Below are 26,627 nucleotides of genomic sequence, written 5' to 3'. Positions count from 1 at the left end.
AGCCAGTTTAAACAACGTGTTGTCATTGCAGGGTTTGAGAGCATACCGACAAAACAAAAATGTTTTATTCATTGTGCTTAAAATAAACATCGGCTGTAATTTTTTAACCAACCATCGACTCAATTTAGTTTATTAAAATCAAATAAATTAAAAACAAATCTTTATTAAACAACAAAACGCCAACAAACTAATGCTACGAAATTTACAATACTGACTGGTTTATCACGTGGAAATTTTTCTTCGACACGTCCATTTTATAATTAGTTCCGTTGTCCAAGACACGACTACGCCCATTGACATAATATTTATAATGTGAATACATCCGGCGAAATTATGAGCTGAATCTTTATACATTCCTAAAATAACAAAAATGAAAAAACAGATTTTAAAAAAACAGATTCTTACCTAGAAGTCTACCGATGGTGAGGACGAAAATTCCTTTACAAACCATGTTAAGGCCCACGGCGGATGAAACGTGCGCCTCTTTAGAGTATTCTGCGATAACAAGATTTTGGTTGATAACTGTTGCCGCTCTGGCTAAGCCACAAACGGCCGAGAAAATAATTAACATCGGGAACGTAGTCTGAAGAACTAACACTGAAAGAGTTTTATGTGATAATTACGAAACTTACTTATATTGGATAATTGTATTAGATAGACTGGAATATTCGCTCAACGTTTCTCACCAGAAAAAATTCTCAATCGGTTTTAATTTCTGCTAACAGACGTTGGAAATATACTCGGCCAGCATATATCTCTCACACTTTGTTTTTACAACATTACATATACAGGGTTAGTCATCTGTGACGTTTTATGAATAACTATTTTACATTTTATCTAAGGCCACTATAAAAAAAAACAGTTTTCTCCACACAAAACCTCTTCCGGACACTTTTTTATTCTGTGTCTTTTGATGTATTCCGATTTGTTCTTGTTTGTGACATTGGAATTATTGTCGCACGACTAGGTTTACAATTCAAAAGGTTGTAAGATTATAAGACTGAATAAAGTAAAAAAAGATCAAGGCACAAAAAATATATCAGACTTAAAAATGTTCAGCATCATTATTGTCTTTTGAGATTATTAGGACAAAACTTGACACGTTCAGTAACCAATCTTACATCTGCAAGAATAAAAATTCTTTAAATTTATGTTTTTTGTTCTACAATTTTTTACTTTGGCACAGTTGAAAAACAAGTTTAAAATAGACACTCTTCTTTGGTGCATTAACACCACCAAAATTACACGTTTTAATAAAAATGTTTCTTAAATTAGTCTACTTGGTTCAACATTCTATCCACTAGCACGGTTGAGAAGCAAGCTAAGAATAGCAACTTCCCCAAATTTCACTTCGATAGCATTAAAATTACATGTTTTACAATCGCGCGACTTCAAAACAAAAATTTCTAAAATTTGTCTTTTTTGCTCTATAATTATGTACTTTAACTCAGTCAAAAAATAAGCCAAGAATAGCGACTTCATCAAATTTCATCTCGATAGCTTTAAAACTACGAAACGATAGGCCGAAAAATAAAAAACATGTTAACAATTTTTGTATTCTTTTAAACACAAAAATTTCTCATATTCGTCATTTTTATGTAAGTATAAATTTGTTCTTTCAAAAACAAGTCAAGAATAGCAATTTCCCCAAATTTTATACTTGTAGCTTTAAAATTAGTAGTTCAAGTTAAATCCTAAGATTCCTTATGGCTTCTGTTAATAATATAATAAATAATATAATAATAACAAAATCATTTTTTTTTAATTATATGATTTGTTATTAAAAAATTCTATGAATTAAGAGAATGAAACAAAATTAAGTTAAATGTTCGATAAGCCACCAGCTCAATGAACGCCAAATCCAATCTTTCTTAAAAATAAATTAATGGCTACATTTCGCAAAGTATTTCTATTATTGTTTTAACAGTTTGAGTGATCCAATTTTTGGTCTTTCTCGGTAAGTTGGAGGTTCTTGATCAATACCATAAATTCATGAAATATCTCAAAACTAGTCTATTCTACTCACGCAAAGGTTAAGACAAAAAAATGACGAAAATATAAAAAGTTCATTACACTAAAAATTTACAGCTTATTTTTTACATTTAAGCATAAAATTAATTTCTGATCAAATTAAGAGAAAAAACACAGTTTACTTAAAGTGGTAGGTTGCATTTAAAGAACAAATAATTATGCGATTCTGCAAAAATGGTGCATCTGTGACAAGTGAAATTAATTTTAAAATATGCATTTTATTCAGACATCTAAATTCATTTTCTTAAAAATAGTAGTTATTTACAGCGTCACAGAAAGACTACGCAAGCTTGACTCACCCTGTATATAAAATATGTAGTAAGTTGGCAACAAGAGCCAATTTCAATGTAAATTCCAATTGATCAACAAAATAGTACACTCGAAATTTTTAAACATGTTGTTCGATTTTTATCGAAACCACAATTCCAAACAAAATTTCCAAGCCTGACGTATTTTGCTGATAAGATATCATTATATTCAGACTTGCCCTTAATTAAGAAACAAAGAATACTTACATGATCGACTGATGGCCAGGAAGAATGAGCCGATGATAAAAATGGTTCTATGTGTAACATTCAGTCGTTTCGTGATAATTGGCACTAATATTCGTCCGATAAAATCGACGAAGGACAAAACTGACATACAAGTTGAAGCATCAATAATAGTTAAATCCAAGTCTTCTGTCAAGAAAAGAGGAAAAAATGTGCTAAATGAAACACTGGTGGTGTAAGCAAAAGAAAGTCCGACCATAATGTGGACAAAAACTGCATCGAGTAAAATGTGAAGATCAAAAAGGCCGATGGTTTTTTGCCACCACGATTTTGGTTGTTTAGTTTCTTGTTCGTTTACAAGCTTATTCGATTCTGAAAAAGAAAAAGAATCAACAATTTTGTTAAAATAAAAGGAAATAAAATTTGCTGCAAATCCATCCTGTTCTTGGCGGTGAAATTAACTTTTGAATGCATGTATGAAAATTTACTGTGAAAAAGCCGTGCGAATGCCTTGAAAGAGCAGAATACAAAACAAGTAAAATCTAGCTCAATAATTTGACGAAATTTATAGTTCTTGTAAACAATGGCTTTGAATGTGAGAGGAGTTCTTTACGAGCAAAAGTTTTTCTTTTAAACCACTATACCCCTATTTTATTAACAAACGAAATGGGATCTGTTTCGCGCTTACATCCCGAACTAACGTCTTAACATCTCAAAAAAAGCTGTCAATTTGTATATTTACAAGAGATTTCAGAAACATGAGATGTGAGTGTGACTCTAGTAATGGAACAGGTTTACTTCTTTTTTATGCAGGATATTCATGAATATTTTTTATTAGCTATGCGTTGAATTTTTCAGCATCTAAAACGCGATTTTCGTGCGGATGCGTTTTAAGCCGACAAAATTGGTACAAATACGATGTTACGCGTTAAAACTTCCGGTTATAGGAAAAGTTTGATTAATAAATACGACTTTCAAAAATTTCTAAGTAAATAAAATAAAGCTTACCTAGCATCCTTTCTTCCTCTACTTCGTTGTTTTCGTTGTCAGATGCAGAAGAGTGAAATTTGTCAGCCTGCTTGGTTTCTAAATTATTAGACACACCTTCATCAACACCTTCTCTTTGACTTTCATTGATAATATCAACCTTTTCATTCTCCACGCTGTATTCATTACATATCACAGTCTCTTTATTTTCTACTTCTGTTTTAATTAAATTTGCTTCTCTATCTATATTGTTATTGGCATATTTATTCTGTACTTCAAAATGATTCCCATTGAGAGGAAGATTATTTTCTATAACAACAGAGTTTCGGTTTCTGCGACAACTAATCCTGTCGCGGAGCCGTGAGAAGAAGCTCTTTGTTTTCGGTCTGTTCCTTGGTAACATGTGCTTACTAACAGGCTATTAATAAACTCCGTCAAAAATACAAATACAATTACTAACTAACTTACATGGAAGAACATTGATCCTATCAAACCGTGCAAGCTCAAACCAGACAGAATTAAAATAGTACCATCAAAACTATAATGTTGGATTAAATGAGCTACGACGGGTGGCATGCCCATTTGACCCATGCTAGTCCCCGCCATGGACAGACCCACGGCTTGACTTTTGTTCCTTTTAAAATATGAATTTATAATTAAAAAGGTTGACGATGCTATCAGGCCCAAGCCCAAACCTAAAATGACACAAAATTATTAAGCCTGGCCGTTCCATTCGTTTTAATACGGTCTTGAGGCCAATTTATGCACAACAAATCAAAATAACAAATCAATATGACTACAAAACTAATCAATTCATATTTTTTATTTATTATTTTGAAGATAAACACGTAAACTGCTGTCCGGCTTAAATAACCATTATTAGGTTTACATTTCATTTGTGTAACAAGGTAACATAAATACAACGATAATTACTAGTTGTCGGAAAAAATGTAAATAAAATAAATACTGCTTTAAATTTGACAACAAAACAAAACCGAGTATTTGTTTAACACAACCGCAATGTTTTCAATTTTGTATTATTGCAGCGTGACGTTTGATGCAGTGTCAAGAACCACCTGAGCAAAAATATTTGTTTTAGATGTAATTTCCGACTTAAAGATAAAGTAAGCACACGTGTAGTTTAAAGATTAAGCTGCTAATTAATTATGATTTACATGCAATATCAGTTGCAATTATCACAGAGATATCTGTGGTGATGTAATTTTAATCCTTCAATTGAACAGGCAAAAGGACGGCTTCTTATGCACATTTATTCGACTATGTACAATTCTTAAGAAGGATTAACAAGCTTTGTAACAAACTCGTAATTTTAGATACAATACTTCTCATTATTAAGTATTAAGGAACTTGGAAATACGTAAGAACGTTTGAGGGCTACATCTTCAAAGAACACACTAAACGTCTAACAAACGAAAATAAGCATTCTGAAGACTATTAAAGATAAATAAATACCTGTTAGTACACCGTATCCAAAAGTAACTCTTGCATAGCTTTTTGTGTAAGTTGACATCGCCAATCCTGCTGACACCAATAACACTCCAATTTGAGTAATTTGTTTTGTACTAAAATACTTAGATAGTGGACTTATTAACAATCCTGAGAAATTACTGACAGTAACGTTTACACTCATTACTGTCGTTACTCCTGTCGTTCCAGCGATACTTTCCAAAGTTGAACCAAAAATCAAACCGAACATTGACAGGAGAGATTGATTGAACACCTGAAAAAATCAAAATTTTATAAATCTGCAACACTACCAAAACAACCGCAAAGTAAACATAATAGTCCGCTCGTGAAGAACACTCGTACCTGGTAAACACTTGCTCGAAAATGTGTCGAGGTTTTACTGAATCACAATGAGATGGCAACACTAAAATGAAAATTTCACTTTTTTATAGAGTTACTTATCGTGTTTTGCATAACATATTCGAACCCTTGTTCTACAATATCCTCTTCCGTTACAAGGATGGAGTGATGGATACTTTTTCAGAAGAAGAAAATACTTATTTGTTTGCTTTTGCACGCCCATAAATGTATAAAACTCAAATTATTTCACTTTTATAATGTGCTTTAGCTTATCTTTCTTAATTAAGTAGATATTTTCTTACTATGAAAGATACGAATAAAAAATTTAGCTTATTTTGTGAAGTTATAGATATTATTTTGTTTCCATATTAAAACAAACAAAAAATATATGTATAATCAACTAACTATAGAGAAATTAAATATTTCCGTTTCCGTGTTCTAAACTTGCAATTTTTGTTATGATAATAACAGTTTTAGCCAAAACATAAGTGATGACTTCTTAAACAATAAAAACACATCTTATCAGTTTGGCAAAGTTTTGAAAATACTTTAATGTCCATTAAAAAATCATTTAATATAATCATATTTACTTATCTATACATAGAATAACAAGAAATATAAATATTTATTTGGAATCAAAACTGAAGGATTTATTAAAAACTTATTTAAAGCGGTTGCATTATTATTAAAATGGACAATGATACGAGCAGGTTTGAGAAGTACTAAATATAAACACTAGTTTGTAATCACTAATCAAATCAGTTTAAATAAATACCAGTTCCACAGTTTAATTTAAAATGTTCATTATTATCATATTTGCTTTCCACAGAATTTACTGGACAAATGTGGACAGACAACCTCGTAAACATGTATGCGAATAAAAGGTATATTTTGTTGTATTATCATCACATTTATGCACTTGGTGGTTGTAATCTTGTAACAGTTTTCCACGAGCCATCCGCATGAACAATTATAGCAAACATTACATTTTGAATGATCTGTTAATCCAGATGTTATCACAATCGTAAAACAAATCAATTGCATAATATATGACACTGTTTAAATTAATCTTCGTCGTAAAAACCCCTCGTGGAAAGTGTAATTATAATAGAGATTTTTCCGGCGAGAATAAAAAATCAGAAGTTTTCAACTTACATTTATTATAGCAGTTCCGGTAACAACTGCCCAACCCCATCCTCCATCGGGAACTTCAGTTTCAGGTTTCATCGTGACGGCAAGTTCAGTACAGGGTAACTTCGTACTAATAACATAAATCACATATTGTGAGAGGATCACATGATATACACTTAATCAACTTACCTTATCACATAACGGTCATAAAAGTAGTAAAATGAAAATTTTTAATTCATCCAATTAAATTTTAACGGCACGGGGTACATTAGCTGTGATTAATTTCAGAATTCGTGCTACATATATTTAATTTGGAAACAATGCCATTTATAAGAAACAGGCAAAAAAACTCGCCCCTCGCTATGTATGTTAAAGTTATGGCCCTACTGTTATTAATGATCTGTCAATTCACTATCCCCAGTAACATTGTTTCTGCATTATTTCTCACTATAAGAGCCGACAATATGATTTATAATTTGCCTTTGAATTATGACGACGCTGGCGCTGTGGCGGATTGTGCCCGAAGATTGTGTGTACAAATCACAAAATAATTGTGTTTAATGTCTCGGTTTTCATTGACGACTTTTTCTCTTGATCAAAGTTCAAAATGATCGAATTATGGGATTTCAAGTTATTTGGGCCTTTTGCAGAGTTTCCTCCGCCATCTACGTACCAGAGGAACAACCACGAAATTATTGATTTGTTTTAACAAGAAGACTACACTTCTGTAACGATTTTACGACTTAGCACAACACTCGTTTAACAGATTTCTGCGGAATATTTTGGAACAGGCAACTTTCTAACTTTCTATCATTACGAAAACCGTAACAGAATTTCACATCATTTCAGTCACAAATAAAGTCATCTACTGATTATATAAATGCGATAGGAGTTCTATTACAGCGTTATCGAAGTGAAGTGTTTATTGATAGGTACCTATTTTGCTGCTCTGATTATAGAAAAAATTATCACTCACGTGATAATATAACATATAAAAACTGGATATAAAGAAAATGAGTGGACTACTTACGTGGCTTCATGGAGAGCATGTGTTTGATAGTTTATTCATTTATAATTAATTTATTATTAAAGAATTGTAGAGATTCACTTTGGTTCACGATTTCGAACGCGTGCTTGGGTATTAACAGAAAGGTTCGAGAATTCATGAATATTCATGTTATATTATGAGCAATAGCGTATTGAACTAGTGACGTTCTCGTTTTCTTTCTAGCGCGACATTTCCGATTTGTATTTTTCCATGAACTAGGAGACTTCGATCAGATCATTATTATTTATTATTGTAATCAAGACTCTGTATTTTGCACCAACACAAGTTTGTTTACGTTTTATTGGTGGCTTCCTTCAATTAAAATTTTCAACTCTCGTGAGTAGATTTATCAAAGACAACTCCTAATTGGGTTATTCCCCAAGTTTGGAGTACTTACTTCCCCAAGGCTAATGCTTCTACGAAATAAACGTTAAACATCTTTAATAATATTATTTAAACCAACACCAGACTCACACTTGACGTAAAGAGAGTTCTATTAAAATCGCACTCCATTACCAAATAAAACCAATTACCAAAATGAGGTAATAAACAAGTCAAAATAGACAACTTGTTGAAGGAAATTAAGACGACTTAATTAGATCCTTGTGCATTTACACTCAGACACACTTTTTCAATTTCTATGCAATTCAACGAACAATCAATGTGGAATTAAATTCAAACTATTGAACACATTATCTATTTGAATTAAACTGCAGCGTTCCGTTGAAAACACAGGACATTCTAAATAGTGGAAACATTTCATTTAAATTCTCCTCTTGAGAGAAGTTTTGCACGACTTGGTGTTCCGTCCAGGGAGTTGATACAATGCAGCCTGCGATTTCTTTAGCATAAGTTATCTCATAGTTAGTAAAATAAAAAGAAAAGAAAAGTAGAAACGGTCTCTTGATACCTCCATTCAAGCTCACCGACTACAAATGTCTTGTAAAGTGACATTTGATCAGATAATGTGGAAATCACGTTACAAATATGATTAATCGTTCTTGTTCCTGCTTAATGCAGATAACATGAATCCTTCGTTTTCAAAGTATTATTTTAGTTTACTCTACCAGTCACTCAATAATTTCGTGATTGCCATTTATAGTTTCAAGTCAACTTATCTTTCAAGATCAACAATTCAAAGTTGTTTTTAGGATTAACCGATTAAGGATCGATGAATAGTGTACAATTAAACTGTTGCCAGCCTATTCTGCTTTGTTCGAAATTAATTTTTCTCTTTGTGTGAAATTAAATTGATTTTTTTTGTGCTTATCGAACGTTTTGTAAAATTAATTAATCATAAAGAGCTTTCGTTTCAACCAAACACATAAATTTGTAAAAATATTACGAGTTTATTAAATATTTTCAAGGCATTGTATAAAAACATACTTTGATAACTCAATTTAAAAGCAATTAAACCGAACTAGACAGTATATGAAGTTTCCAGACTTATTCAGTTATTAATAATGTAAAAAATATTGGCATTATACAGGGTGATTTTGAAATAGAAGCGGAAAAAAAATCACGACTTTACGGAATTATGTAGAAGACGTTTTCGGTGATTTTTATTAATTTGAAGATAAAGGCAAAAATTCCAAAATCCTGGCATCACTCAGCGCCACAAAATAACAACAACAACGCAAAGCATTTTGTTCGTTAATAATGCATAGTAACCTTAGTAATCTTAGTAATCATTCGCGTAGCATAAAAATTGGAAACATTTTCTTTTATTTTTTTCTTAAAACTGGGACAGCAATTTAAAAAACGAAACCTGCCAACTTTTTTCTTTTACAATAAGCTGTAATGGATTTTTTCCGCCGCTATTTTAAAATCACCCTGTATATATAATAGTGTTTAATTGTTTAATTCTGTTTAGACTATTTTCTTTTTAAAATGCATGTGGCGTTTCGGCAATAAATTAAACATTCCTGTGCATTCATTTCAAAGATTCGTTATCTCTTTGAAACAGTGTTAAAATGTGTTGTTTATTTGCTCCGGATAAAATCGATTTTTTCTACATTCTAGTTTAAACTATTTTTGGACCGAATTTAGACCAAATATTTTGTTACTTGTTATTTCTGAAAACTGAAGAGAAAGATAAGTTTTTAAAGATGAAAAATGCATAATTAAATTGTACGGAAAAAATAATTCGGGTTTTTAATTCTTGGCTATTTTTTAAACCAACTTTTTCATACTGGAATTTTCCAATGGAATGTGAATAATATATTTTTAAAGCGTCTTCAAACTCACAGCAATAAAATTTGACAGAGATAAAGTACGTCTTATCTTTAGGGTAAAGTTCAGGTACTTAATACATCAAAAACTAATCTTTTGTCATTTTAGATAAAAGTAATCTCAGGGAAATTCTTTGTAAATTTAAGGTAGGTTGTGGTCAAAAATTGTAACGTTGTAAGTAGAAATATGTTTTTTTCATTATATAACAAAGATTGGGCGTTATTTCCTTTCGTCATCTCGTCTTAAATTAAATTACCCTGTTTCGATTTTCAGCGGAAACTTTCCATTGGGATAAATCAGGAGATAACAAATTCATTATATTATCAATACATAAAATTGAAAATATATTTCCTGCAATCAACGATTTTATCGGAAAAATTAAATAAACAAAATAAGTTTGGCAATTTTGGAGGTCAAGCAATTTAGATTCAGGATTCATAATGCTGGTGAACCAAAAGAAGTCATTTTGAAAGTCCCTACAAGACAAACACTCTGAAAACTAAATGACGAGTTGGAACGGTTTCGCGTACCTCGCAAAATAAATAAGCAGCTTAGTTTGTACGATGAAAACCCGACTTTAATAGTATGTCGCTGTTTTTATAAAACTGTGGGGAGAAGCACGCACGTTTATTATCAAAATTTCTACTAAACTAAAACAATACATTGTCTGATAACAAAACATTGTAGTGCAGGTTATTACCACGCTAATAAATCTCGGAATTCATATGTCAGAATATAGATGGCAAAATTTCTATTCCCTTTTTCATTCTCCAGTTGCCCTAGGTAAACCTATAAAGTTTTTTGTGGCAATTCGTTAGCTTTTACACGTTTTTGTCGCAGTATAACCGGCGACGACATCCTGCTGAAAGTTACGAGATTGAGATTGTTGAATTTGTAGCCCTATAATGAAAGCTTCATTTTAATAATAATAATATTTTCTTCATACATGTTAATGCTGAAACGACGATAAAATAAAGTTTTATTAATGTAAAAGGTGTATAAACAGTTTTCGTAACGTGCGAATTAATTAATTATTTTAATTATGGAAATCCATTTGGTGTGCATGAATATAATACAATTTGCACATAATTAGTCATTGGTAACAAATTATATAGAAAATTAATTACGCATTAAACATTATCGGGTGTTCATCAATAAACTCGCAGAAATGTAATTTGTTTTGCGATACCGTGGGTGTTCTTAATTAACTCTAACTCTCTAAATTTCTTTGTCAAATAAAACTAAAAACTATGACTCTTTTAATTGAAATTTCTGAAGTAATCGTGAGCATATTGCTATTTAACGCTTATATTTGTAAAGATCAAAGAGTGTTTCGAAACTGTCAAAGAACCCTGTATTATCCAAGTTCCCTTGGATAATAACGCCATTAAAATAAATTACTGTAAATATGCAGATTATGTAAATGAGCCGAAAGTTGGTACAAAAGCAAAGTTGTAATGAGTAACAATAAGAATGAACTAACAAGACTCGATCTTATTACCTCAACCTTTTCGCAATGGTCATTCAACGAAATTTAGAAATTTTATTTTCCTTTAAACTAAGTACAGAAGACAAAATTTGCGAGCTCATTTTACGAAACATTCAAAAAGAAAACCATCAATTTAAAATAAATTACATCTGGACATCGCTTAATAAAGACGCAAAAGGGAAAGTTGAAGTTAAATTTGTTTGGAAACGAATGAAAACTGTTCTAAAACAAATTTAACCACGCCATAGTTGACATGTTCTTCGAAAAGGTACGTTCAAAATGCGACCCGATTTTTTGTGGAAAAATTTAGAATTATTGAAATTCCGACCGACTTAACTTGGTGTAGAAACATGTATAACTCATTCATCACTGAACACACTCTGTTAGCGTTTAATTTCAAATATTTCAGCTATTTTATTAATTTAAGAGCGAATGGTTGTTTGCCTCAGCTTTCAACTAATTGATATCGTTTCCAGTTGAACAAAGACTGGAAATTTCGTGGAATTTGTTTTGTCAAGTTTACTGAAAAAATCTTTAGTTTTCGGTAGTAATATCAAAATTCTTGCGCTGAAAACATACAATTGTACACTTATTGGTGCATTGGAGAAAACGTTTAAAATATTCTCGTTTTGCCTTTTATCTCATAGATTCGAGTAACATAGAGCACTTTACTTTACTTTGTTTCATGATAGACTCGCACTTCTTTTGCAAATTTCATACGAGCATTTTCAGAATTTGTGATTTATTTTTTTTTTTTTGGGTTATCGTTTAATTCTATTTCTTCTTTAATTTATATTTGGTAATTTTCTTCTTTTTTTTTTACACTGCCCAATAATTGGCATTGCTGCTGGGCAGTTCTACTACTACTAATGTTTGACCAACTTAATTCCCATGCTTAAGCTACCTGCGCACTTTCTGGCGCAGCTACAAGGGTATAGTAGTAGTAGTCTAATAGTAGTCTAATAATAGTCTAATAGTAGTTTACTTTTCGTTTGTCTTTGTCACATATTTTCATTTTTTATCATGCCACAGTGATCCCGATCGCAAATCTAACTCAACAGAAATCATTACTTTACGCCTTGTGAATCAATTATTGTTGCAACCATCAGATTTATCAAAATTTTCAGTGAGTTTTTGCCATTTTTTTAATCTACCGTATTCAAGTAACTTCTTATATAAAACGCTAATTTAGTATGATTCTGTGTACATTTGTTTACAAATATATATTGTTTGGACAGACGTAATCTCTTGTTTACATTTATGATTTACACCTTGTATCTAATTTGCGCCTAGCGCGAGTTGACACCTTGTTGAAACGTAGAAGGAAAAATATTTTTACATCTTATTAAACAGTTTTAAAACGGTTTGTTTTGTTTACGAGTTTACGAACAACTTACCTTTTGTGAATTGACACAAATCAGCATTTTAACAGGTGCGAAATAAAAGTAATTACTTTATCAAAGTGTTTACTTTTGTGTGAGGTTCTAAAAAATAATTTATATTTTTTTAATAAAATGTCTAACACAGACATATGTTGGAAAAGTTATTACCGGGAAAATTTTCAATTCTCAGGCTTATTATTATACCCTGTCATTGCCAGTTAATTGTTTAAAGGAATTTAATTTTATTACTTTTTTTAAACTAGAAAAAGTTTGTAATTTGATCGTTTGATGTTTAATGACAACTACGAGAAAGGTAGTAATTTAGTTGAGATGGGTGAATAAAAATCAATTGTTTTTGAGCATTTATTGAATATGACGAGATTACACAACAACTGGGGCTTAACGTTAATACTTACACAACAATAAGAGATGGATGATTGCTGTGTAATCATCGATGATATATACATATACATATTTATATTATAGTAGTACATGTTTTATTATTTATTTACATATAAATCTTAACTAGAAATGACGATTTCCTTCGGAAAGACTTGGGTATAAAAACTTTATAATAATAACAATTATTGTAGAAAGATATGTCTAAGCTTAGCGAAATGGCAAACATCCACATAGGATAACGAAAATAAGCATAAAAATTATAAAAGCGCTCTGAATATTAATTACGGCAAATGACGGGGCTCGTGTCAGCTGCTGTAATCGCAGTCAGAAGATAATCTTATTTGATTTAATTGTCAGGTACATAATGATAATATTAAACCGTCACCTCCTCCGTGAATCGGCTTTTATCGTCAAGATTTATAACAATGGCGTGTGTCCGGGCATGTCCAGACTTTAAATATCTACCGTTGCGGTCATTTACAGGACTTTCATTCCTTTCATCGCGACTCTTGAGCTCAATGGAGGCGGTGCCTCCTGGCGTCGCTTCCTCTACAATCTTATTACAACTATTATTATCCTTAGCGGCACTGCCGCCACTGGCGTCAGCTTCCGACGCGAACGAAACACTCTGCCTTTTTATTTTAACAGGAGTCTCTTCTTCAGTCGTTTCATTGCCGGATTTTTCGGGAACTACGTCCAAGGTGTTGTTCAATTTTCCGGTAGATCTGGATGGATTTTCCGACTGGACGTGGTCGTGGCTTCGAGCGGCGTCTTGCATTGCTTTGATTTTAGAAGCCAAATGACGGTTGCCGATGCGCATGTTTTTCTCTTTTAGAAGTTCCAGTTGAGTGTACAGACGTAAAAACTCTTCCTGGACATCTTGCTCTGAATATTTCGAATATTCCAAACCACCGGCCGACGAGTTCGTACTCGTATATTGCGAATTCCCAGCACGCGCTTTCCCCAGAAATTTTGAAGTCGGCGTCTTTGACATCATCCCAGAGCTGTCGTCGCTTTGGTCATGGTTCTTAAACACCATATAAGCCTGAGAAAAAACAAAAAAACAACCAATCAAAATAATATACATATATCCAAATATTTTTACGATACACAATTTTTGATTCGATCAACTTAAAACTAAAGTTTCCCGCTACCACAAAAAAACAATGAAAAAAGTGATTCGAACTGACAGTTTAAAAACAGATTGAAATACACGTTTTACAGACAATATGTTAATTTTAAATGACATAAATAAGCAGACACAAATTTATTGTAACAAATAGCTGAACACTGAAAAATGCGAGCCCACCTTAAGCTGTAATCTTCCCACTGAAACTGATAAACTAATTTTAATCAAAATGTTAATTTAAATTATCCCAATTTAGGTTAAAACTTTCTTAGTTCTAAATTATCCATGTATGTAAATTAAATGAGAAATTATATCTATGTTCCGTCTTGTGTATTAGCAGAAGATTTTATCAGTAGAAAACGATTTCACGAATTGGTTTTAACTGTTCAAACCTTGGATACCTTAAACCTAATTTACTACACAACTCTGAAAGTAACCACTGTAGCTGTAGTTCAGTAGCGTCCTATTCAATTTTCGTAGTTTTCAAATCGCATCTAAATCCTTCAGTTCTTAAATGGAGGAGGACAAACCCTTAGTAAGTTTCTACAGAAATGTACGGAAATAAGAGAGCTTCAATTACATTACAACACGAACGTAACATTTAATTAGAGAAACAGTTACACCTTTCTGTTGAGAAAATCCGTAATTGCAGCTAATAAACATGTAAAGACTAAAATTTCCGAGCGATACTTTCAAGTGGCTCAGTTCCTTTTAGCATATTTTGTTATTCAAAAGGCGAAATTTTTTCGGTGTGAAAACTAACAGATAAAAGTAATAAAATCATTAACTGTTCTAATATGATTTCTATTTTTTCTAAACATCTGTGAAATCTAAAATTCTGTGCAAAAAACGGTATATTAAATGTCTGAACATGAAAGAAAACGTTGAAGAACTGAGCTTTATTTGTAATAATAACTACAACTGAAAATTTCGCCTCTTCAGATTTTAATAAAAAATCTGCGTTTATTGGAGACAAAAGAGCGATGAAAGAGTTTAATATTGCTGTCATAATCTCAAAATTCTTTCATTTCGTATGTGATTTCTTGAGGCAGAAGTAGCATGTGAAGGAGACTGCCAACAGATAGTCCAGAAGTAATTTATTACTTTGTCTTCTCGACTTCTGATCACACAAAATCCCTTTAATGAGAATCTTATTTTCATCCGTGATATATACTAAATAAACAGCACAGTATTGGAGGAAGTTAAAAAAGTTATCGTGAACGCATTAGTATTTTTGCTTCCGTAAAACAATGTTCTCATCCCAACGAAAATTGTTTTTCTGAACGAAACTCGAGGTGCCCATTTTCTCCAATATACTTTATTACTGTCAGGAAACCTCTTCATTCAATCAGTTGTGAGAAGTCATCAGTATTGTGCACCGACAAACATACTAGAAACCGTCGAATTTATGGAAATGTTTTCTTTCCCGGCACAGTATGGAAATTCATCTACACATAAAGTTTTCCGTTTCAATGCAAATTCCTGAAATTAATCATTGTAAAGCTGTGTGATGACCAAACTCCCGACAAAACTGACCACGAAATTAATTTTGATACGTAAATATCACAAGTTTTTTATTTCGTTGCACAAATTTATTCCAAGAATGCGGAGCGATAATTTCCTAGCTGTGAACATATTTAAAATACTTAGAATTTTTTTGGGGAAAATCGAATGATTACGTTGTTTAAAATAATTTATTTTCGATATATTAGAGAAGTTTCACTGGAGTTGTTCAACTTTCACGAAAAGGAGAACTGATTAATCAACTTTAAATGTATTGTAGATTTCAAAGCTCTGTAGTTCACCAAAGAAATCCTTTGCAGTATGAGAACCTGGAAAAGTTTTTGACTGAGTTCGGATGTCGCCAATACATTAGAACTTTCACTACTTTGATTGAAATGCTCATAGACAAAACATCTGATTTATGATCTGTTTTGTCAAATACATAAATTTCGAAGTTAAAATTAAATTTTATTACTTTCCAATAAATGTGATAGTTGGAATACGTTTCATATGTTTTTACTAATAGAGATTGGAATGTAAAGTTATTTTTGTATTTTGTAAGAAATTTTTTGATTATTTTTTATTTTGAATGAAAGTTGTAAAGTCTTCACAATCTTTTTGAAACTGTAAAACTGACAGTGTTAAAACAAAAGAATTTTTTAATTTGCTGTCTCTTACTTCGTAGTTTTCCCTTATAAGGTTCGTCAAAAATAACACCACTAGAACTACCACTACCAACTGACTACCATCAAATCAATAATGCTGGATTATTTTTGCCATCCATCGTTTTCTAAAAGTTTTGTTATTAAAAGAATACAATCTTATATAACCATAATTCAAATATTCGATTTTTTTCAATTTGCAACGTACCTACATCTATTTCCGTTAATATTTTTTTCAAAATTTTTGGTGCTTCATAATTGCGAAAAAAAGTGCGAAAAAACTATGACAGATTCTCTCTTAATAGTCTAAATCTGTTTAAATTTCATAGATACTTGTGATTCTTTTTACATTCTTTTAAATTTCTTCATTATACTTTTTAGATGTAGATAATCTGTAAAAACTTCTTTCAATTCGCTTTAGCCCATTTAGTTTTTTGTTCAGCTCATGCTCAGACGCTACATCGAATGAAATTTGTGCTGTTTTAATTTTATTAAACTTGATCATGTATACATATTCATTAATGTCCTTTTTATTCCTCCATTTTTACATGTGCAGATTGAAAAAGTTGCCTTTACTTTTAAAAAAATAAATAAATCACAGTCTGTCTGCATTATGTCGAATTTTTAAAATAATCTAAATAAAATTCGGCTAATAAAACATGTAACAATGTAAACCTTAAAAATCCACAATATTCAGGAGGCTACTAATGGACAGAGAAATCGATCGTTGTTTGCGTAATTTTGTCTTTCAAAACTTTGAAACTAATAATTTATGGTTTTAACAAAACTATTTTAAAAATGAATCCCGTCGCCCTCCCTTCGTGATCCTGCTGACAGCAGTTGAGTTAGATCAACTCATTTAAATTATTCTAGCAGCAGCGAACATAAAGCACAACCAATGTATTTCCCGCTAGAGAATAATGAAATTTAAACTGAATCTAAGTAGTTTTCCTCTCTTGTTGTACGTAGAATGCAACTCTATCCATTGACAAAGTAGTAGTAATAAACTGTCACGAAAATTCGAGGGTTTTTCTTAGACATTGCATATTTGTAGTGGCATCACGATTGACAATATTAGATGCAACTTCATGTAATTTAAGGATTTAGAACACGTATTTAGTGATTAATGGTTGTTGTCTTGTTAAGTGTATATTCATTAAACATTCTGCTCACAAGATTCATTATATTATTAAAGCATGGGGATTAAGTGGGGCTGTAGATTTTGTTCTTGGCACAATTGAATATGTTAAACAACAAATAAAATGATCAGACTTTAGAATAAGTTCTACCGTACCTTGCTTCCAAATATGAGGCACAGAAGTAATGTCACGGTGAGCTGCGTATGACAGAAGAAAATAATGTAGAGTAGATCTGGGTTAGCCGGCTTTTGCAGGAACAACCTAAACAAACAATAACATCATTTGAATTTTAATAAAATCTAGAGAAAGTGTAAATTCATAAGATCTTAGACCTTTCTCTTAGAAAATACGTGAAATGTAATCAACTTGATTGTCAACGCTTAACAAACAATTCGTAATTATAAACAATATTGACGCGATATAATAAAACCCGGAAAACAACGTGCATATATAACAGGAAATTTGCATTTTATATTGAAAATCCCAACCAGACTGAACTTTACTGACTTTACTTTGCAGATCAGTGAATTTATATGGAGATAAGATTGTAAAGTGATCCCCAGGACAGCATGTCTAAACCGGTACGACAGGACATCCAGAGGGATCTGTAAAGTGCGGTAAACTTTCCGAATTTAAAATGAACTAATGGACTAACTCTCCAATACTTTGAAAAATAAAATTAAATGTTCTCAGAACACCGAGTTATAATTGAATCATAAATGCTGCGCATCTTTCTCACAAGATTACGTCTTGAATTAAAGCTTGAAATGTGACGGATTTACAGAAAGAAACGCAAAGTAGATAACTAGAAAAAAACTAAACAAAGTCTAATTTTATTGCAAGTTATCGGTGGAAATTAACTGCATTTTGAATATCTTCTTTAATGCATTGTTGAAGCTTCAACTTGATAGGCAACAAGCTGAACTCGAACGCACCCATTCGAACTAATTTGCAATATTTATTACATTCACGTGGCTCTCATATCTGAATTTAATTAAAAAATCAGACAAAGGCGATAAATGAAGAAATATTCGTGGCTAGAGGTGTTAAAACTGTCGCCACAAAGAACAAAATTATATTTTTCCCAGAATATAAATTGAACCACAATTTTAAAGCACGATAATAAAAAAGCGTAAGTTTTATTTTTACATAAAATTCTGTAATAAAGCTTTGGTTGTAAATGCTTCATAAAACTATGGCGAGGAAAAATCACAGAGATAACTAGGTGACAAATTCTATTAATCGTCAAATTTCACCTATGAGTTCAATGCGATTTCTGTTGGACTTGTCTTCATTTCTCCGACTGGCGAACGGGATATTTAAGTTAGATGTATTTACTTTTATGGCAGAGCAGTAAAATTGCTGCATTTTGCTCATACGTTCCAAACATTTAATAGAGTTTTGATATACCGGCTTTTTTGTACGTATACCTATATGGGAAAGCTCCTCATCTTCTTCATAAAATGTGATCATCTTTATCAAGAATTGTGAATTCGTTTCGATATCCTTGCAATTTTATGCCAGCGAACTTTATTACATGCTTCCAATATGTTATTTAAAATTGTAGAAAAAAATTCTGTAGTTTCTAAGAGTTTTTTTTGCGTAATCTTCTTATATTTTGTGATAACTTCAAAGAAGACTAACAAATGGAACACTGCAATGTCTCTAAAAAGTCATTTTTATTCAACCTAAGCGCTTACGTAAAAATTGGAATGTGAAAATATGAGAATATTAATATGCTTTAAAAAAATTATTACGTTGAAAAACACTGCAGGGTGATTTAAATTTTTTACGTGATGAGCTTTAAATTAAAACAGAAAATTTGAATGTCGTTTTTAACTGTTAATTCGAATTATACGATGGAGTGAGACTGGTGTGTGTATCAGAAAAATTGCGTACTTACATTGATATATTTAGAAACACTGACAGAAGGAATTCATTATAAATGGCCATGGAAATGAAGCGACTTTCATTAAACTCGGATGGAGCTTTTCGTACGACGATGCAGAGTCGTATCCCCCAGACCAGAAACATAACTTCCACTGAGAGCATAAAAAGAAGTAAATTTAACGCTGTGTTTATAAATCATTTCATTACGTTCTAAAGTATGAAATCAACAGGTAATTAAAGTGGCTTTATTCGGAGCCAATGGTCTAGTAATTAGGAGAGTTTGGAAGTATGGGGGTAGTAGAAAGGAGGATTTAGGATTACGTTTATCATGCAAAGGTTAATTCGTAATCGTCACAGCTTACATGTTGTGAACGAATGGTCCCACCAGTCAGTGCGACACAAATAAGCCTTAAGGTCATCGGCAGTTCGTCCTACGATGACAACGGGTGGAGCAACGAGAGTTCGGATGGCCAGGAAAACTGTAAAAATGGCTACTATAACACCAAGCCGCTTTAGCAAGTTCATGTCCGTAATCTTGACGGCCTTAGCAGAGCGAACTCGGAAGATGACGGAAATTCTGAAAGATAAGAATAGGTGGTTTTAACACGGCGGACTAAACTTCTGCTAATATACATAAATTAGCGACTCATCTAAATGCATTTATTTCCAAGCGTGTCATCTTCACCAAAACCAAAAATTGCAAGAAAATAAAGCATTATTATGTATTTTCCGAGATATCCTAAGAGGTTACTAACTTTTGTCTAAAAGGATTCTCATTTATGTTAGCGCTACTTCACTTTTTCTGATTTTAATTAATTACAACTTCCCAACTTCTGAATTCATTATGAAAAGCATATTTCTAACTTTTATCTTTTTGAATTTCTTTTTGTTAAAAATAACTGCTTACCGCCATGTCTTGAGCATCAAAGCACCATAAGTTAACGAAAAACCAATTTCTCGCAGCCATACTCTCGCAATGCAAGTATACATATTAGGACGAGGGTACATCACAATCATCTGAAAAAAAATACTAATTTAGCTCAGTATAAAATAACGCAACAATTTACATACCGTGCAATAGATAAGGAAGGCTCCTAAAGTTATAAAACAGAGCAGAACAGGGCTTGCGGCACGTACAACCTAGAAAAAAAAAGTAAAAAATAAATATTTAGAGCTAATCAAACTTCAATAGCTTCGTATTGAACCAGTCAGTAGAAATCTTTTTTAATCAGAAAATAATCTGCAGTTTGTATTGATAATAATTCTAATAATGCTAAATCAATGAAATTTTATAACAAGAAAATGTATGTATATCTTAATAACATTTTGTTTGGGGCGAACTGTAACTTATTAAAGTTATGTGTTTTCCAATGTTATCTATCAACTTGTAGAAAAACAAACTGATCCTGTTGCAACTTTTGTCCACAAACTGGAAAATTGAAATCTCTCTAGGACACACAATATTTTAAACATTTTTCTATTTGTATGTCTGAAAATCCTGACAGATTCGGAATCAGCAAGAAAGAGTTGCGATCACATAAAATGAGCCTCAAAAATATTTTATTTTAATGTTCTCACATAATTCTGTTCAGACAGTTTGTTTTGGTTTTAGTTTCTTAATAATGATTCCAAGAATAATTCATAAATAAAAAGAATTGGTGCCAACAGTGCCAAGAGAATGCGGGTGGAACCGTGATGTCATTTTCACAATTCACTGTCTATTCATCACCGCAAACAGAATTAATTTAGTAACTACATAATAAGGGTTGATTCTTGTAACGTACAGTAACATAATTTTTTGGGGGAATATTTTCCCAGCCAATAATATCCACGGTAGTCTGCAAGGCAACATACAAGCTGGTTGCAAGTTTCGAACTCGTTTCCAAACAAAACAAGGCTTAAACGCTATGTACTATTTCTGTGAAGTAGATGTACTAAACCGATGATAAAGATGAACAGCGTTCAAATTGCCCAAGACATAAAGAGGAGCGCTCTTCTGGGGTTGTAAAACCGAAAGCAAATATGTAACCTGCACTAAAATTCCAGGAAAATCGTTTTGAACAAGATCTAAAATTATGAGACGTAATAATTATATTTTGAATAATTGGGATGCTATTGTTCAATTTCTGAATGCGTTTCAAAGATACGTCTCTTAAATTTTTGTTCAAAATAAATTAGTTTTCGCTCGCCAACAATGTAATCTTTGTTCCCCTATAACTCGATAAGGAAGCTGAACCGGACATAAGTGCTCGAACACATTTAAGTTTTCTGCTCTTTCGACACTTCGGCTCAATTCAATATGTTTACACATCATAAAATACATTGAAAGCTACTAGAAACGATACGTTTGTTTCCAAATTGTCTGCATGGAAACCTATTTTGCGTCGCTCCTAAGTCGTTTTTACCAGAAATTATTCATAATGTAATGACTAGCAAATTTCCGAGTTTTAAAAGCACCATTACACTAAGTTGTTAAAAGTTCACATTTAATTTACCGGAACTCAAAGTATAAAGGTGAATATTTCGAAAAACGTAACGACTGAATCTTATTCAACTCAGATAATTTTAAGTATAAAAATTCATATGGGGATTACTGTCTAAAACATAAAGTTCCAGCAGTTTTTCTGTGACGTTGGTTTCGTCTTCCTGGAACTTTCAATTACGTGCAACTCCTAGTTTCCGTTTACAGTCGGGCAAATAAAATAAAAATGCCTAACAAATGTTGAATTTAAAAAGTTAAAGCTATTACATTTGCGGCTGTGAATGCGAACGTATTGGGCAAGTTAATTTGGAAATGCCATTGTCGTTACACGTTAGAGGATCTTAGGGAAATAAGTCGAAGGTCTGTAGAGACCGACTTGAGAAAACCACCAAATCCCTTTGGAGACAATATAATAAAAGTTCGTGTTGTCAATGAGAAGCAAGGAAAATCATCCCAAATCCATCAAGTTCTTCAATCAATATCTGCAGTGTTTAATCGGTATGCATTCACAGCTTGTACAAACAAATAATTACTCCATCAATACGGAAATATTTGAACAATCTGAATTAGTAAACATAAAAATTTCAGATTTGTTGATCCTCATTGTCCTTCGTTTACTATAATTGTTATCTTAAGTACGAGCGTCAATATTATAAAATCCTAATTTTGTCTCTTGAATTATTTAATATATTACAGGGAACGAGCTGTTAATTTAATTCAAGCAGCTTGACTTACAACGAGCTTAGGTCTACAATCGAAGCCCTCGTAATGAACAAACCCTTTTATCTCAAATTATCTTAATCAAAAGTAACTTGAGAAAATATGCACAACGGGAAAACTAGCTTCAGCACTGAATAAAATCCATCAGAAAAAGAAACATCAAAACAATAAAATTGTGAAAGCTCCTGTTCAGAAGCTCAAACACTTTCTGCGTTTCTATTTTAAAATCATTTAATAACACGCAAAATTTTACTTTGCAAAACGCGAGTTATATTTTAAACTCAGACGCTAATTTGATTATTATCAATAATAAGCTCATGATTGAGATGAAAACGGAATAAATTAAACATTGAAAATTGTGTACAGTTCTTTCTATTTTTCTGTCAAAATTTAATATCCGATTTAAGCAAACACGATTACATTATTTATTTTGTTTTTAAAAACGTCAAATAAATTAAAATTAAAATCGCTTTACGGACTAGCTGTTAAAGTTTGAATCGTTGTTTGCATGAACACAGTTTCAACTATGTGTATTTGTATTAAAATTATGAATATTTTATTTCATGAATAATTAGAGAAACATTACAAAAGTTGCAAAATTTTTATCGATTTAATAACACTGGTTATGGTTATTTGAGCATTTGTATAATCACAGCGTCAGACGTTCTGATGAAAGTCCGTTTAGTAGATTTAAAAAATAAACAACCAAGAATTTCGGAAACTTCAAACACATTTGCTTTGCAGTTATAAAATCATTTAATAACACGTGAACTTTAACTTCGTTCTGGTTCATAAATTTGCAGTAGTATTTTATTTATACCCCGGTAAGTTTTGTACTTGTTGTAGCTCGATCTTTTATTAATATTGTAGACTCTACTACAAATAGTTTATGAGTATCCTTTACAATGGCAAGTTGAAATCAAGTAAATCATGTGTATAAAAAATCCGAGGTTGAATCTGCCGTTCGATTGTCGTTCAATTGTGTGTGAAAATAAAATTCTAAATAGTTCGAAATCGTATGAATTGTGGGTAATTTTACAAAGCTTTCCTGTCGTATCAGAAAGACACACACCTTAATAAATCAATCTGAAAGTATTTCTTTCAAAATAATTCCTTTTTGAGGATTTAAGAGAGCAGGTCTAAAATGTAATATTTCAGGCACACAAATCATGATCTTGGTCTTTTTTTCAGGGAAGTTTAGATTATGAGAAATTGACTGTGGACGAAACCGCTTTCCTTTTGTTATAATTATTTGTGGCAGAAGATTTGAATGATTACCTTTACGTTGCCATATTTCCAGGTGAAAATGACAACAATGGGTAAACAGCAGATGATGACACAGGAAAGGACGAGAATCACCGTCCGCATTACCCAGTTGAGAGAAACCACACATGGTCGGTCGTCCTCACAGAATTCGCATCCTTCGGCGCAAGAGAGACATTCGAAAATTCCTGTTTTTGCGTACTGACTGGTTTCACCCTGTTGAATTATACAAACACACTTTAGTGAAAAATAATGTAGAATAAATCTCACTATTCAGTGATTTACTCAAATATTATTCACTGCATTAGCATATTTATTTTTCAAATTAACGCACCGTTTTATTTGATCTTGTTTTTTAATTAGTGAAATTGATTTACAATCTGGCTTAATTTCAAGACTACTTGATCCGATATAAACCCTCAGCGGGCAAATAAATCTTTATTTTACTATACTATTATTCACACGTTTAATATATCCGGCTACCCATGCGAGACAAGATGACAAATTGGAAGCAAAGATTGGTTCATCTGAAAGTTTCTACACTTTTTTTAGAAGTACATTCAAACTTTGCCGTTAAATCATAATATCTACTTCCCTTCTAAATCAATAATGTTAATTTTCGCTTATCGTAGAAATCGATTGGTTCAATTTACTTCTATCTTCCGAATTAATATGGATTTAGTAGGAAATGTAATTTATTGACCTTTGTTTATTTTTTTGTGTAATCACGCGACGCTATCTAGGTAACAAAGCTATTTACTATGAGAAAAAAAATCGACTAAAGCTTGGATTCGATCAGAAAAAATAAACTAAAGAAACTTTAAAATAAATTAAAGGAGGGTCGAAAACTTTCAAGAGATTTGTCTTGAAAAGACATCAACGAAAAAAGAACAAAGTTTAAATAGGTACAGTTACTACAAATGTCAAAATTTATTACGTTGTTGACCATTTAACATTATTCATGTGCCTATTGTCGGTTTATCAACAAATTGCATCAGTTCCTGACAACAATGCATCAATTACAACCGGTCAAAAGCACTGCAGTACAAAGGTTTTACCCTAATTAAAATTTTTTAGTCCGATAAAAGCTACGACCAATAAAAAGTACAACGAACTATTGGCGGAAAACTCAGACTCCCGCTTTCTTCGATCGGAATAACATTCATTATATTTTAATTAGTTGCAGTTTCATGTTCGCCGCCGAAAGAGTGATATTCTCTTTATCAATACTTCGTACCATTAAATGACAGACAGTAATAGTTATGGTTTCATTCCAAACTTTTCGGAGTTTTATGATACAATTATAATACATTACAAACTATTTATAGTAAAAATGGTGAATGCGCCGAAGTAATTTAATTGTTTTCTGCTAAATTGCTGAAAAATCATCATGAAAGTAGATTTTTGCTTAAGATTTTGACACTCTCAGGTGCGAAAGCCTCTCGATTCCCTAACCCGGAAATATCAATCTCGCGAATATCGATGTGAAGTTAGACAGATAACTTGGCGAAATATCGCAGTGTCAAATTTCAGATAAACAAACAAAGCCAATATTTTACAGCATCAACAGCAAAATCCTCACCAGCATGAGCTTTTCATATTCCTCTTCGATTACAGTTCCATTATAGTAGCGTCTTTCTGCTTTAGTGTCCGGGAAGAAAAAACCACGTTTGCAAACGCACTTGTAGCTACCTCGCCTGAAGCCCAATCCTGATAGCGGCACACACTGAAATAAATTTTTGCTAGTTATCTTGTTCAAACATTTATTTTTTCAACAATTCGCGATGACTAACCCAGGAGTTAGCATATGATTTTCAAAGCCGAGAGAATATGTAAAAATGTCACCATTTATTCCCTCGGCTTTACTTTCTAAAATTGAAAACGGCCGTAATCCGTTGTTGTCATTAATTTAGGGGTAGAGCTTTTCATTCATTAGTTAAAGTAATTATTTAGTTATTTATTTAGCGGAGAAATTACACAAGACTGACCTGCAAATTTTAATTAATTATTTGCGGGTTTTGGGGGTTGTTACCCTAGTTGCTTATTTTTGTGGTGATGATATATATATTTGTTATTTGTTGACGTTCTGTAACTGGGTTAATTGGTTGGTTAGTTGTTCAAAAATAATTCTAATCTTGGAATCTGTTAACCAAACAGAAATCACGCAACTGAAAACTGAAGGACATCCCATCTAAATTGGATTGAGAACAATTTGACTTCACTTCAGTACCGCTGCTTAATAATCAGCTTTCATTTCCATCGACTTATAGAGGACAATTTCGCCAACCACACAATTACAACTGCTGCAATTCCGGAAACACAGCTTAACCAATCTTAAGCGTGGGATTTTGGTAAAAAGACGTAAGTGAGAGAAGAGAGTTCAGTCAACATATTTGAGGCTCTTAAATTTTACTGATTTTGCGTTAATTAACCCGAATTGTTTACTTAATAACCCACAAACAAAAAGCAGTCTCCAACAAACAATTTATCACTTGAAACTAAATTAATGAATACAGCAATTTTTGCTCGCAACTTATATAACATCGACATTTTTACAAAATTGTCTCTTTCAGTTGGAATCAATAATCACTCCATTATACCCGTAAACGGAAATTAAATGATGGAGTTTCACTTTCCGACAAATTTGCAATTCTCGACCCCATAAACGTGTTTTCTAAAATGGCAATTTTTCTGGGCAGATTCCGACTATGAATATCATGCCTTCATTCCTGCTTAGTGACAGTTTTATGTGTCATTCCATTTATTTATGTTTTCTTTGTGAGACGAGCTCCACCGATTGTGAGAATATCAGAGCGAAT

At 32.1% G+C, this 26,627-nt stretch overlaps 2 protein-coding genes across 2 annotated transcripts in view; both read right to left on the bottom strand.

Annotated features, from left to right (window-relative positions):
- Window positions 1–147: 147 nt before the first annotated feature.
- LOC148167280 (uncharacterized) lies at window positions 148–7,619 on the bottom strand. Its single transcript, XM_088048085.1, has 8 exons — window positions 6,657–7,619; window positions 6,492–6,597; window positions 4,983–5,250; window positions 3,978–4,204; window positions 3,531–3,927; window positions 2,547–2,894; window positions 406–597; window positions 148–356 (listed from the first exon to the last, which is right to left on the bottom strand). The coding sequence occupies exons 2-8, from the start codon at window positions 6,561–6,563 to the stop codon at window positions 223–225; spliced, it is 1,638 nt and encodes a 545-aa protein (XP_087904211.1). The 5' UTR covers window positions 6,564–6,597; window positions 6,657–7,619; the 3' UTR covers window positions 148–222.
- A 5,212-nt stretch (window positions 7,620–12,831) lies between these two features.
- Window positions 12,832–26,627, bottom strand: part of LOC148167279 (metabotropic glycine receptor) — a 114,070-nt gene continuing 100,274 nt past the window's right edge. The window contains exons 4-11 of the mRNA XM_088047351.1: window positions 25,391–25,534; window positions 23,824–24,024; window positions 20,415–20,483; window positions 20,251–20,360; window positions 19,706–19,920; window positions 19,357–19,495; window positions 17,609–17,714; window positions 12,832–14,065 (exon numbers count right to left, since the gene is read on the bottom strand). Of these exons, the coding sequence (XP_087903477.1) occupies window positions 13,394–14,065; window positions 17,609–17,714; window positions 19,357–19,495; window positions 19,706–19,920; window positions 20,251–20,360; window positions 20,415–20,483; window positions 23,824–24,024; window positions 25,391–25,534 (1,656 nt within the window). The 3' untranslated portion in view covers window positions 12,832–13,393. The remainder of the gene's footprint in view (window positions 14,066–17,608; window positions 17,715–19,356; window positions 19,496–19,705; window positions 19,921–20,250; window positions 20,361–20,414; window positions 20,484–23,823; window positions 24,025–25,390; window positions 25,535–26,627) is intronic.

The sequence above is a fragment of the Gnatocerus cornutus genome, chromosome 10, assembly GCF_029298725.1.
Source record: "Gnatocerus cornutus isolate USDA-ARS CGAHR chromosome 10, icGnaCorn1.1, whole genome shotgun sequence".
In the NCBI taxonomy this organism is placed as follows: domain Eukaryota; kingdom Metazoa; phylum Arthropoda; class Insecta; order Coleoptera; family Tenebrionidae; genus Gnatocerus; species Gnatocerus cornutus.
Note: the sequence above shows the minus strand (reverse complement) of the source record. Positions and strands in the feature narration are given on the sequence as shown.

Coding starts and splice junctions, on each gene's coding strand:
- LOC148167280 (XM_088048085.1), bottom strand. CDS start 6,563: ATGAAACCTGAAACTGAAGTTCCCGATGGAGGATGGGGTTGGGCAGTT. Junction 4,205..4,982: donor TGGATACGGTGTACTAACAG/GTATTTATTTAT, acceptor GTGTCATTTTAG/GTTTGGGCTTGGGCCTGATA. Junction 3,928..3,977: donor TAGGATCAATGTTCTTCCAT/GTAAGTTAGTTA, acceptor GTTTATTAATAG/CCTGTTAGTAAGCACATGTT.